The sequence below is a fragment of the Gekko japonicus genome, unplaced genomic scaffold, assembly GCF_001447785.1.
Source record: "Gekko japonicus isolate JY-2015 unplaced genomic scaffold, Gekko_japonicus_V1.1 scaffold2784, whole genome shotgun sequence".
Taxonomy (NCBI): Eukaryota; Metazoa; Chordata; class Lepidosauria; order Squamata; family Gekkonidae; genus Gekko; species Gekko japonicus.
The window spans coordinates 24,981-37,253 of NW_015171586.1; the positions used below are offsets into that span (position 1 = coordinate 24,981).

A 12,273-nucleotide genomic window follows, 5' to 3' on the forward strand; every position below is an offset into this window, starting at 1 on the left:
GTGGCATGCTCCTTTTGGAAGTTTCTGCCTGGCAGCAGGGCCAGCGCTAGCCCCACTGTCATGCAGAAGCTTCTGCTGGGTTCTCTTTCTCCCCCCCCCTTCCCTTCATCCTTCATGAGGCGATGGGAAAGGAGGGGGGAAGGAATGGATCCCAGGTGCTTCTGCCTGTCCGAGGGACTGGCGCGCTGGCCCCTCTGTCAGGCAGAAGAAGCCCTGGATTCCCTTTCTCTCTCCCCCCCCTTTCCCTTCGCCCTGCTTGGAGGTGAGACGAAGGGAAAGGAGAGGGGGAAGAGTTTACTTGTTACTCCTGGAACGCCATCCTTGCCTGTTCCTGCTCAAAATGACCCCTGAATTCACAAAGAGTTGCTTGCAGATAGGCAAACACTAAGCAGCTTACTGTTCACTGCCACTTTGAAGTGAAGGGAAAAGGGAACTTCCTTCTGTCTCCTCTCTTCTCTCTCTCTCTTCCATGCACACAAGATGGAGATGCAGGGTGCTCCTCTCAGCATCCTCATCCCTCTCCTTCCTAGATAGCCTAGGAACTGTCTCTACTTCTCTGCTCTGCACTTTCAAGTATGTATTTCTAGAATAAAGTAGTTATTAGTTTCATTTAAACTGAAACATGGCTCTGTGTGACTTCATAAACGTGCAAACACATGGTGGGTTCAGGACAAAGAGCTACTGCACTAAAGCTGAGTGCACTCTGCTAAGTAAGAAGGATCTGGACCACCAGAACCGGCACCCTTCCAACAGATTGCAGCCCCTTCTGGGGGTGGGGGTAGGGTCTTCCCACAGCTCTCTCTGAAGTGGCTCTTGTTGGCCAAATGCCATGCTGCATTCGTTTAACTGTTTTGTTAAGCATTCTCTGCTGGATTCAGATCACCACTTAGCTATCCTGTGGAAAGGGCTGCTTCGTAAAAAAAATACATTGCTAGACTTTCACCCATCCACCAGAAAGCAGCCACTTTCCCTCTCTGTGGTTGCGGTCACACAGGCCAGTTGAAGCGGAGGGGAAGCGAGGCTATTCCCTCCGGAGGAATTTGACCCGCGGTTGCGAGATCACACAGCCCTTTGTTTCTGCGGGCTCAGCCCGTCACTGTGTGATCGGACGCAACTGCGGGTGAGTCATTTCGTTTTGCCGGCGGTTTCCCATGCGCATAAACAAGGAATCGCACCTCCGCACCGAGGGCCCCCTATGGGTATGCGATGATGCACATACTGCAGGGGGGGGGAGCCAGCACCGAGCTGGGATGACCTGATCAGATCATCCCAACAGCTCGGGAGTGTGCTTGCGTGATCACATAGGGGGGAGTCCATCTGTGGCCCATCACAACCTGTTTACTACCAGACTCCGGTGTCTTTTTACTCCACTTTTGTGGCGGAGCAGCACAGGTTTCCAATGGCTGTCGGACACTTCCCAGGTGTTGTTGTCTGATTGCACCTTTTAGATTCGTTGGGCATTCGCACTTATGTTGGATCTTCTGGTGCATGTGATCATAGCCTGTGGAGCACGCCTGCCTGCCAAGGCAGGGGAGGAAGCTTTTGCTATGCCTGCCTCTATGTTATGGTACAAAGCACAAAGAACCACTGGCTAAAGATAAACAAAATTATATAAAAATAATATTTAATGCCACTGGAGAAGACCCTGATGCTGGGAAAGATTGAAGGTCAAAGAAGACGGGGACAGCAAAGGATGAGATGGTTAGACAGTGTCATAGATGCAACGGGCATGAAGTTGAGCCAACTTCAGAGGACGGCGGAAGACCAGAAGGCCTGGTGGGATCTGGTCTACGGGGTCGCGAAGAGTCGGACTCGACTGTGCGACTGAACAACAACAAAATACAGTCATATAACTATATGAAGCCAAGGTGTTTTTGCAAGAAGCAACAGTAATACAGAAAAGTAAAGTCCCAAAAATTTCAATATGTCTCACTCCTGTTGCACCGTAATTCCATAGTCCAACTTGACATACGTTCATCATAGAGTGGACTCATATAATTCCTGGAAAGTCCATGTAATCTTGAAATCCACTGTATTACTGCTGTTTCTTGCAAAAACGCCTTGGCTTTTGTCAGGGTTCGATAGTCAGGTCACACAACACAATGCTTCATAAGAAGAATTCTGTTTATCGGTACACCAGGATTATGACTGTCAACATACTTATGTTCAGTTAAGTCTGGCTGTAGATCAGATGCATCTAAGTGACAGGAGCTGACAGCTCTGAGTGTCTGAAGAGCTGGCTCTAACTGGTTCTGGCTGGTTCCTGGCAGAACTAATTAGTAATGACTCAGCATTGGACCTGATTGGTCAATGCAAGTATAAGTACAGTGATGTACAGAGTAACCCAGGAATGCCCGGGAACTGTATGGCACCCTGAATTATACTAGGATCAAACACACACACCCCACAAGCTGAAGCCAATAAGCAAAGTTCGCTCGTGCGGGGGGAAAGAGCGGGCAAAAGCCAAAGCCAAAAGCCGTTGGTTCCCAGCTAAAGCCGACAGAAGCTGGAACATCCCAAGGTCAAGATAGTAGATAACACCCAGACAGTGAAATTCTGTACGTAGCAGGCAGAGTAAGGTGGTTTCCCCCTACACACATCCCAGCAACATGGCAGTGTTAACTGAAAGCTTTATATAGTTATATGACTGTATAAACTCGGCATTAAATATTACTTTTACATAATTTTCATAGAATCATAGAATGTTAGAGTTGGAAGGTCATCTAGTCCAACCCCCTGCACTCGGCCCTTCCAGCTCTATGATTCTATTGTTTATATCTAGCCAGCGGTTCTTTGTACGCTGGTTCCATTTCATGTACGCTGGTTCCCCTTCTTTTTTGGGTTTCCTTCTACCTCTGTGTTAGTGTGTGTGTGTGTGTGTGTGAGAGAGAGAGAGAGAGAGAGAGAGAGAGAGAGAGAGAGAGTCTGTTCTTCAAAGTCAACTCGAGCGGCTTGTGTTGGATCTGAGCTTAAAAGGACCTGTTGTTATAAATCTGTAAGTTCTGTACTAGTGATCATCATCAAGAAAATTACTAAGAATAGAACTATTGATATCATAACTTCCCTGTATATATACCATAGTCTCATTTGGAATATTGTGTACATTCTTGGTTGCTGCATTTCAAAAAGGCTTTCGACAGAAGAGGTCAACCGAAAAGACCACAAAGTGATCCCAACGAGAGAAATATCTGTCCCACACACCTGTTATCTCACTGATCCACCAATGAGGTTTGAAACGTTTGGCTCCAATCCAATACACCTTGAGAAACATCTCATTTCCCCCATTATCCTAGCGCTTCTGGAGTATAAACTTAGCCCGGAAAACTCCAGCACGGTTCCAACTATTGGGTCCCATCCAATGCTCCCTCTAAGCTGTGGAGTCTTGTGAGCAAACATTCTACTTTGTGAGCTACTGGCATTAAAGTTGTGAGCGAGCCATTTGGCCGCTGCATAAATTAGTTTGCTTTGGAGCCATCCCTTCCTGAGCTAAGGCAGAAAAAGTGTGAGCCAGAGGCGAAAAAACTGTGAGCTTGTTCACACTAACTCAGCTTAGAGGGAACATTGGTCCCATCTCAATATTGGGCTCCAGCAACTGGCTCCAACCCACTGGGTGAGGATGTGTATTGTGGGAATGTGTGTGTGACTCTGCATTGGTGCTGCTATCCCAACATAGGTGTGGTGAAGATCACATCGCACTCCTCCAGCCCACTTTCACCTAGGTTGCTTTCTCCTTTGTCTGATGAAGCAGTAACTGACAATGGTCTGCCTCGTTGTTTGGGGAAATTAGCTATGCGGCAGGGGAGACCAGGGGGGTACAGGGACCGCACGCCAGCTGTATACCAAGATCTGGCACAGTTGGAAGACTCCAGATTTGAAGAGTAAATTAAACAGGTTTTATTGAAGAATTTCCCTAATTAAGAACACACGAAGCATTCAAAAAGAGCAAGCAATACAGAACTAAGAAAGCAGAAGTGATTGATAGTGAATAGAGGGGTCAGTTACAGGGTGATACGACCTGCCAAACATGCGGAGGTCCATGAAGAAGGGATTATGGCCCAAACAAAAGTTTGGGGGTGGACTGCCAGTTAGCATCAGGGCAGAGGCACAGTCTGAGGCCATGTGTGTGGATGGATATAGACAGGGCTTTTTTGTACAAAAAGCCCAGCAGGAACTCATTAGCATAATAGGCCACATCCTGACACCACAGCTCATTAGCATATCAGGCCGCAGCCCCGTGTTGCCAGAAGTATGGTCATCCAGCCACACCCACTTTTTGCTTCTTATTCTGTTTACCTTGTTTGTTGTTAAAACCCAGGGCCTTTTATTGTAGCAGGGACTCCTTTGCATGTTAGGCCACACACGCCTACTGTAGCCAATTCTAATGAGTTTCTGCTGTCGGGTGTGGCCTGTTATGCTAATGAGTTCCTGCTGGGTATGGCCCACTCAGGAGCCAGCCGGAACTCCGTTCCTGTGCGTTCCTGCCCAAAAATAGCCCTGGATATAGACATTAGAGAACAATACTGACCAATGGGAGGTCTTGAGGGGCTTGCCCCAGGTGAAGACAAAAGATTACCTGGACCAATGAGGTCTCAGTGGGGCAGAGTCTGGATTCACAATAGCTATGATGGGATTAGCCAGGTGCGGGGTGACTGTACAGGAGCTGGTTGAATGACTTTGATGATCACTAATGGTTCTGCCAAGGTAGGCTGAACAGGTTCCCAAGTTTATTCTAAAGGTGGGAGATGGGTCTCTGATTAGCATCAGGAAGGATTGTTAAACATTTGAATGTATGATTGGTTTAATCTCAGTATCCTGAGAGATGGCACAGGAAAGACAGTTTGTGAACACAAAGGATTTTCACATAGACATTGTTGTTGTTCAGTTGCACAGTCGAGTTCGACTCTTCGCGACCCCATATAGACATAGGTGCACACAAAAGGGCAGGATGACGTTCTGGAGATGGAAGGGCTATTTGCCAGGTGGCCACTGAATAGCTTAGTGGAAATGTGAATACTTTACCTGGTGGAACTGCCATTGTTTCATAGGCATACATTTCAAGGTGGGGGGGAAGACTGGAGATTTGCTCTGACGGCTACCTTGTTGCCACCTGGAAATGGAGACCCTTTTCCAGAGCTGTGGCTAGCTCTGTGTTTCAGGCAGGGGTCATTTCCTGCGGGAGCACACAGGAGTGGAGCTCCGGCAGTAAGGAGCCCAGGGGTGGGCACATGCAACAAGCCCCGCCCCCTGCTCCCAGCAGCTCTCAGTCGGGCCATGAGGAACAAGAAGCATCCAGGTAAGTTGCAGAGCTCCCCCCCCCCGGCCCACCTTCAGGTACAAGCTCTCCCTCCTCTGTGAGGGCAGATCGGCACGTTCCCACTACCACCACCAATAGCTAGCCTGAGTGGTGAGTGTTGCCTTCTGACACACTTCCGGTGATGTCAGGGGGCGTGGCATATGCAAATGAGTTATGCAAATAAGTTATGCTAATGAGCTCCTGCACCTCTTTTTCTACGAAGTGACCCCTGGTTTCAGGCCAAAAGTGCCTTCCTTGGCCATAGTTTGTGGGTCTCTGGTTCAGGTTAGAAAGTGGGGTGCCCCTGCTGCTGGGGCGACCCTAGAGCAAGGCAGTGTCTCTGGGCGACGAAGCTCACTGGATTCCAGTCACCAGGGACAGACCCGTGTGTGTTATTCTCTCTTTCTCTCCCCCCTGCCCCATTTCTCTGTAAATTACTCATCTTTGCTTAGGTTAGGACTTTCCGACAAGTGGAGTGGCCCTTTCTGACATGCCCAGGGAAAGGCTGATCACCACTTTGCAGTCCGGAAGCCATTTTTCTCCAAGCCAGTTTGGCCAGGGATCCTAGAGGGAATTTTGCCATCTCTGGAAATGGAGCAGGGGTCACTGAGTGTGTGTGTGTGTGTGTGTGTGTGTGTGTGGGATGGGGAGGTAGTTATGAATCTCCTGTGCTGTGCGGGGAGTTGGACTAGATGACCCTGGAGACCCCTTCCAACTCTATGATTCTATGATTCAAGAACTTGAAACAGAGAAATGGGGGGAACACTCTTGACTTCACCCAAAGAGTGATGAACACATGGAATTCACTGCCACAGGAGGCGGTGGCGGCTACAAGCATGGACAGCTTCAAAAGGGAATTAGATAAGCATATGGAGCAGACTTTATATTGAGCAAACTTCAGAGGACGGCGGAAGACAGAAGGGCCTGGCGGGAGCTGGTCCATGGGGTCGCGAAGAGTCGGACTCGACTGTGCGACTGAACAACAACAAAAAAATGGAGCAGAAGTCCATCGGTGGCTCTTAGCCACAAGGTACAGATAGGGACTCTGGGGCAAGGGATGCTCTGTCTTCTTGGTGCTTGGGGGAGGGGGCAACAGTGGTAGGGCTTCTAGTGTCCTGACCCCACTGCTGGACCTCCTGATGGTACCCGGTATTTCTGGCCACTGTGTGACACAGAGTGTTGGACTGGATGGGCCTTTGGCCTGATCCAACATTGGCGTATCTTATGTTCTTATGTCTGAGGCAAGTGATGCTCTGTATCCTTGGTGCTTGGGGGCGGGGGCAACAGTGGGAGGGCTTCTGGTGTCCTGGCCCCACTGCTGGACCTCCTGATGGCCCCGAGTATTTCTGGCCACTGTGTGACACAGAGTGTTGGACTGGATGGGCCTTTGGCCTGATCCAACATTGGCGTCTCTTATGTTCTTATGACTTTATTGTGGAGAAAGTGGGCAATTCCACCAGGCTCCTTCCAAAATTCTGAGTATAATTCTGAGTATAATTGGGGGTTGTAGCCAGTGTTCCCTCTAAGCTGAGTTAGTGTGAGCTAGCTCACAGTTTTTTAGCCTCCGGCTCTCACATTTTCCCCTTCACTCAGGAAGGATGGGGCTCCAGAGCAAACTGATTTATGCAGCAGCCAAATCGCTCGCTCACAACTTTAATGCCAGTAGTGGCTCACAATGTAGACTTTTTGCTCACAAGACTCCACAGCTCAGAGGGAGTATTGGTTGTAGCACCATGCTTGTGTCCCCTCCTGGGCTTTGGAGCTTTTCGGGGGAGTCTCACCCTTTTTTGACAATCATAGGGAATGATTCATTGTATACTACATTTCGCTGTGGAAAGAAAAAGAGGTGCAGTGACTTGGGTGGGGGGAGAGAAGGGAGCACTTCTCCAGCCAAGTCGCTGCCTCTTAGAAATAGTAAAAAGCCCAGTCGCACCTTTAAGGCTAACAAACTTTGTGGTCGCATAAGCGTTCGAGAAACACAGCTCTCTTCGTCAGGGGCATCTGTTTTGCAGCAACAGACTAAAAGGGCTAAGTCCTCTGGATCTTTGCCTCTTAGAACAGTCAGCACTATTGCTGGAGCCAGACTGTTTTTGACTGTGACATAGAATCATAGAATCACAGAGTTGGAAGGGAGCTCCAGGGTCATCTAGTCCAACCTTCTGCACAATGCAGGGAATTCACAAATACCTCCTCCCCCACACCCCCAGTGACCCCTGTTTCATTCTCAGAAGATGACATGGACAAGTATACCTCTACAGCTGTCCAGTGTTCCCTCTAAGCTGAGTTAGTGTGACCCAGCTCACAGTTTTTTGGCCTCCGGCTCACAGATTTTTGTCTCAGCTCAGGAAGGAGGGCTCCAGAGCAATGCTCCCTCTAAGCCATGGAGTCTTATGAGCCAAAATTTCATTTTGTGCGCTACTGGCATTGAAGTTGTGAGCGAGCAATTTGGCTGCTGCATGAATCGGTTTGCTCTGGAGCTGTCCTTCCTGAGCTAAGGCAAAAACGTGTGAGCCAGAGGCTAAAAAACTGCGAGCTAGCTCACACTAACTCAGCTTAGAGGGAACACTGCATCCACAGCAAACCAATTTACACAGCAGCCAAATGGCTCGCTCACAAATTTAATGTCAGTAGCTCACAAAGTACAATTTTTGCTCACAAGACTCCACAACTTAGAGGGAAGATTGCGAGCTGGCACGGGAGCAGAGGGGGGAAATGGCAGCAAGGCAGATTTCTGTGTGACCATACAACTTGCAATTGGCCCACTGGAAGATCACACTCTCCCTGCAGTGTACAGATGTGTCCTGAGGTCTGCTGGCTACTCATGGCTTTCTTTAGTAGAGCACTAGTTAAGAGGCAAGATGGTGGTTGTTTTTGGTGGCGTTTCATTGGTGAACACTGGATGGTTAAGAGATGACCTCCTGGAGAACATAAGAACATCAGAGAAGCCCATGTTGGACAGGCCAATGGCCCATCTTCTCCAGTACTCTGTGGCCCACAGTGGCCAAAGCCCAGGTGCCATCAGGAGGTCCACCAACGGGTGGCTGGCATCACTCTCTGTGTTCTTGAATATGATCCACATCAGTGCTTGGGCTGGGCAGAGGTCTTCCTGGCTGTGGAGAGAGAGAAGCAGAGAGTGAGTTGTGAGTTGGCCGGAGGTGAGGCAGCCCGGGATGGCGGGTCTCTGTTGGAGGCTGTGAGGGAGGGGAGCGGGTGGGCAGCCCAATAGCAATGCCTCTTTGCCTCCAGCAGCACTTGGCTTGTAAAGCAAGTCTTGGAGTCCGATCACACAGCATTTTAGATCCGCGCGAGGCACGATTGCCTCACGGATCTAAAGGTAATGTCCAGACACAACCACCTGGGAAATATCCCTCTTCCGTGGGCATCCCATTTTGCCGTGCTTCGGACCTGTACTTAAAAGATAGCACTTTAAATTTCGGTTACCTGCGGGACAACTGCGGACTTTCACCCATCCGGTCGTTCCACCAGCGTGCAATCATCCCATCGGGGTGGTCTGACGTCAGACCATCCCAAGCGGGCACCATTTTAAAAAGTCTCTACACATGCGCGGATCAACAAGGACACGCTGTGACGCCTATGCACATGCGCAAAAAGTTTTTTTTAAAACCCACTATGCATGCCTCCTTCAGAAGAAGAAGAAGATTGGATTTATACCCTGCCCATCACTACCCAAAGGTGTCTCAGAGCAGTTTACAATCCCTTTCCCTTCCCCTCCCCACAACAGACACCCTGTGAGGTAGAAGAAGAAGAAGAGGAGGAGGAGGAGGAGGAGGAGGAGGAGGAGGAGGAGATTGGATTTATATCCCGCCCTTCACTACCCAAAGGAGTCTCAGGGCGGCTTATAAGCTCCTTCCCCTTCCTCTCCCCACAACAGACACCCTGTTAGGTTGGTGGGGCTGAGAGAGCTCTTGACAGAAACGGCTCTTTTTCAAGGACAGCTCTTGTCAGAACTACGGCTTGCCCAAGGTCATCCAGCCAGGTGCACGTGGAGGAGGAGTGGGGGAATCAAACCCGGTTCTCCCAAATTAGAGTCCGCGCACTTAACCACTGCACCAAACAGAAGGAAGCGTGTGAGACGGCCGAAGGAGAGAAGATGAAGCAGAGAGATCCCCCCCAAGTCTTGGGGCCGGAAAATGTTGGTGGTGGAAAGTCCTCTCAAGTCAACCCCGTAGGGTTTTCAAGGCAAGAGAGGGTCAGAGGTGGCCTGCTTCTGTGCAGCAATCTTGGACTTCCTTTGGGGGGGGGGGGGTCTCCCATCCAAGTACTTACCCCGGCTGACCCTGCTTAGCTTCTGAGATCTGACAAGTTTGGGCTAGCCTGTGCTAGCCAGGTCAAAGCTCCTGAAAATGCGAGGGTTACAAAAAAAAATCCAGGTGAACTTTCCCCGGCATTAGGTAAAGGGTTCCCTTGCCCGAAAGCCAGTCAAGTCCGACTCTAGGGTTGCGGTGCTCATCTCCGTTTCCAAGCCAAAGAGCCAGCGCTGTCCGAAGACGTTTCCGTGGTCATGTGGCCGGCATGACTAAACGCCAAGGCGCACGGAACGCTGTTGTCTTCCCACCAAAGTGGTCCCTATTTATCTACTTGCAATTTCTTGCTTTCGAACTGCTAGGTTGGCAGGAGCTGGGGCCAGAGACGGGAGCTCACTCCATCATGCGGCAACCTGGGTCTCAAACTGCTGAACTACCGACCTTCCACAGCCTGCAGTTCAGCATCTTAACCACTTGAGCCACCGCAGCTTCAGGTACAGCATAGGACCATTAAAAAATTTTTTTCTCTCTGGTTAAGTATTGCTCCGCTCGGTCTCCCTAGCCAAGGCAAAGAAAGTCAGCAGCTCCTTACCTGGAGTGATTTTCCCACAGGACTTCTTGCATTCTTCCTTGGTCTCAAAGTTGTTGCTGTTTCCATGGCAGCCACCATAAGTGAACTGTATGCATCTCTTTTGATCAACGTTATAGTAATAACGTACAAAGGCCATTGTACAAGGTCCCCTCTCAGCCGGTAATCGGCACTCCTTCCTGCGCACTGTTGGAAGGACAATGGAGGTGCATGAGGCCAGCTTACCGGGCTCTGGAGCACGGACAGTTTCCCTCAGCCAGGCTGCCAGCATCCCTGGACGGGAGCTACAGGACCCGGGCCGGACGCTTGGCCAGTACCTGAGTCCAGGCAACTAAGGCTGCAGCCGTTGAAGCAGCACTTCTGGTTGGGCAGGCAGTCTCGGTCATCGCTGCAGGTGTCGTTGCAGGGAGCAAGGGTTTTCACCTCTTCCCTCAAGGGACATACTCCGGGGTGCTCTAGAACAAGATTGGGGGAAGAGACGGGGTTTCCGTTGATGCCAGGCGGTCACGTGAGCCCAGTCCTACCTCCCAGCCCAGTCCTACTATTCTCCAGGGGAGAACCAGGGAGGGTCCCACAGGGAGAGTCATTCCATGAGGGGTCTGCTTCCCCATCCCAAGCCAGGCCTCAGGCTCCCTCTCCCCCGCCCACCAGAGCTGCACACACAAAAGGTAACTCTTCTTCTTGCAAAGCGAGGATTCTGGGAGCAAAACGGTCAAGGAACTCTCGCACAGGTGACCTGAAGTGACCGTTTACCCTTGTCAAGCGAATATTAGCATCCCTGTTGTTTTTACATGGTTCTCTACCAATGTGTAGGAATGTTTGTAGTACATTAAAAAAAACACCCAACCAAGAAGAAGAAGAAGAAGAGGAGGAGGAGGAGGAGGAGGAGGAGGGAGGAGATTGGACTTATACCCCACTCTTCACTACCAGAAGGTGTCTCAGAGCGACTTACAGGAGGAGGAGGAGGAGGAGGAGGAGGAGATTGGACTTATACCCCACTCTTCACTACCAGAAGGTGTCTCAGAGCGACTTACAAACTCCTTTCCCTTCCCCTCCCCACAACAGACAGACACCCTGGGACTCTGTTCCCTCTAAGCTGTGGAGTCTTGTGAGCAAAAATTGTACTTTGTGAGCTACTGACATTAAAGTTGCGAGTGAGCCATTTGGCTGCTGCATAAATTAGTTTGCTCTGGAGCCCCGTCCTTCCTGAGCCGAGACAAAAATCTGTGATCTGGAGGCTAAAAAACTGTGAGCTGTCTCACACTAACTCAGCTTAGAGGGAACAGTACCTGGAAGGTACGTGGGGCTGAGAGAGCTCTGACAGAAACGGCTCTTTTTCAAGAACGGCTCTGAGAGAACTACGGCTTGCCCAAGGTCATCCAGCCGGGTGCAAGTGGAGGAGGAGTGGGGAATCAAACCCGGTTCTCCCAGATTAGAGTCTGCACACGACACCAAACTGGCTCAAAACAAAAAGATTCTTAATCGTGCTTTCAAATGCTAATAACATTTGGCCTTTTGTGCTTCAGTGTTTTATAAACGTGTGCACGAACATTAATGAAACAGAGGAGGGAACCAATGAAATGAAATGAAAAGACTGTGGCAAATAGACGCCTGCTTCAGTTCTGCAATCAACTTAGAAATCTCCCTCGCTGAGTTGGAATTGTGGAGTCTATGCGGAGCAAAACTCTGGAACAAAACGGGAATGGTGTGAGGGACCTTTTCCCCCATCCCTGCTCAGCTCTCAGGGTTTCTCCCTCAACAGAAATTAACCTTTGAGCACTTCCATGTCCCCGTGACCCAAAGGCACACATCCCACCAATGCTCGCGATGGAGGGGCACCAGCGCACCTGCAATGGTGTCCGCACACCTCCGCTGGCATCCAAAACTGCAACACTTTTGCAGGTCCCCAGTACAATCCTCGTCAGTGCCACAACTGGCAAGGCAGGTAGTAGCCTGTCCAGGTTTGGGATCCACCTTGGGGCAGTAACCACTGTGGGCTGGGGGCGTAAAGAAAAGGAAAAAAGACCAATAGGTTCATAACTTGCCAGAACAGCTGGGAGTCTTCAAATCCCACAGAGGATTTTTGAGTGAATATTTTGTCTCTGGTCTGCCAACAAAAAAAGTGT

The 12,273-nt window shown here is 50.0% G+C and overlaps 1 protein-coding gene across 1 annotated transcript; it reads right to left on the reverse strand.

Annotated features, from left to right (window-relative positions):
- Nucleotides 1-10,150: 10,150 nt before the first annotated feature.
- On the reverse strand, nt 10,151-11,933 carry LOC107117695 (kunitz-type serine protease inhibitor nigrescinin-1-like; the record flags this gene model as incomplete). Its single annotated transcript, XM_015419852.1, has 3 exons — nt 11,918-11,933; nt 10,465-10,602; nt 10,151-10,333 (listed from the first exon to the last, which is right to left on the reverse strand). Coding segments are annotated over exons 1-3 (337 nt in total), but the record flags the coding sequence as incomplete, so codon positions are not given.
- Between the last annotated feature and the right edge of the window lie 340 nt (nt 11,934-12,273).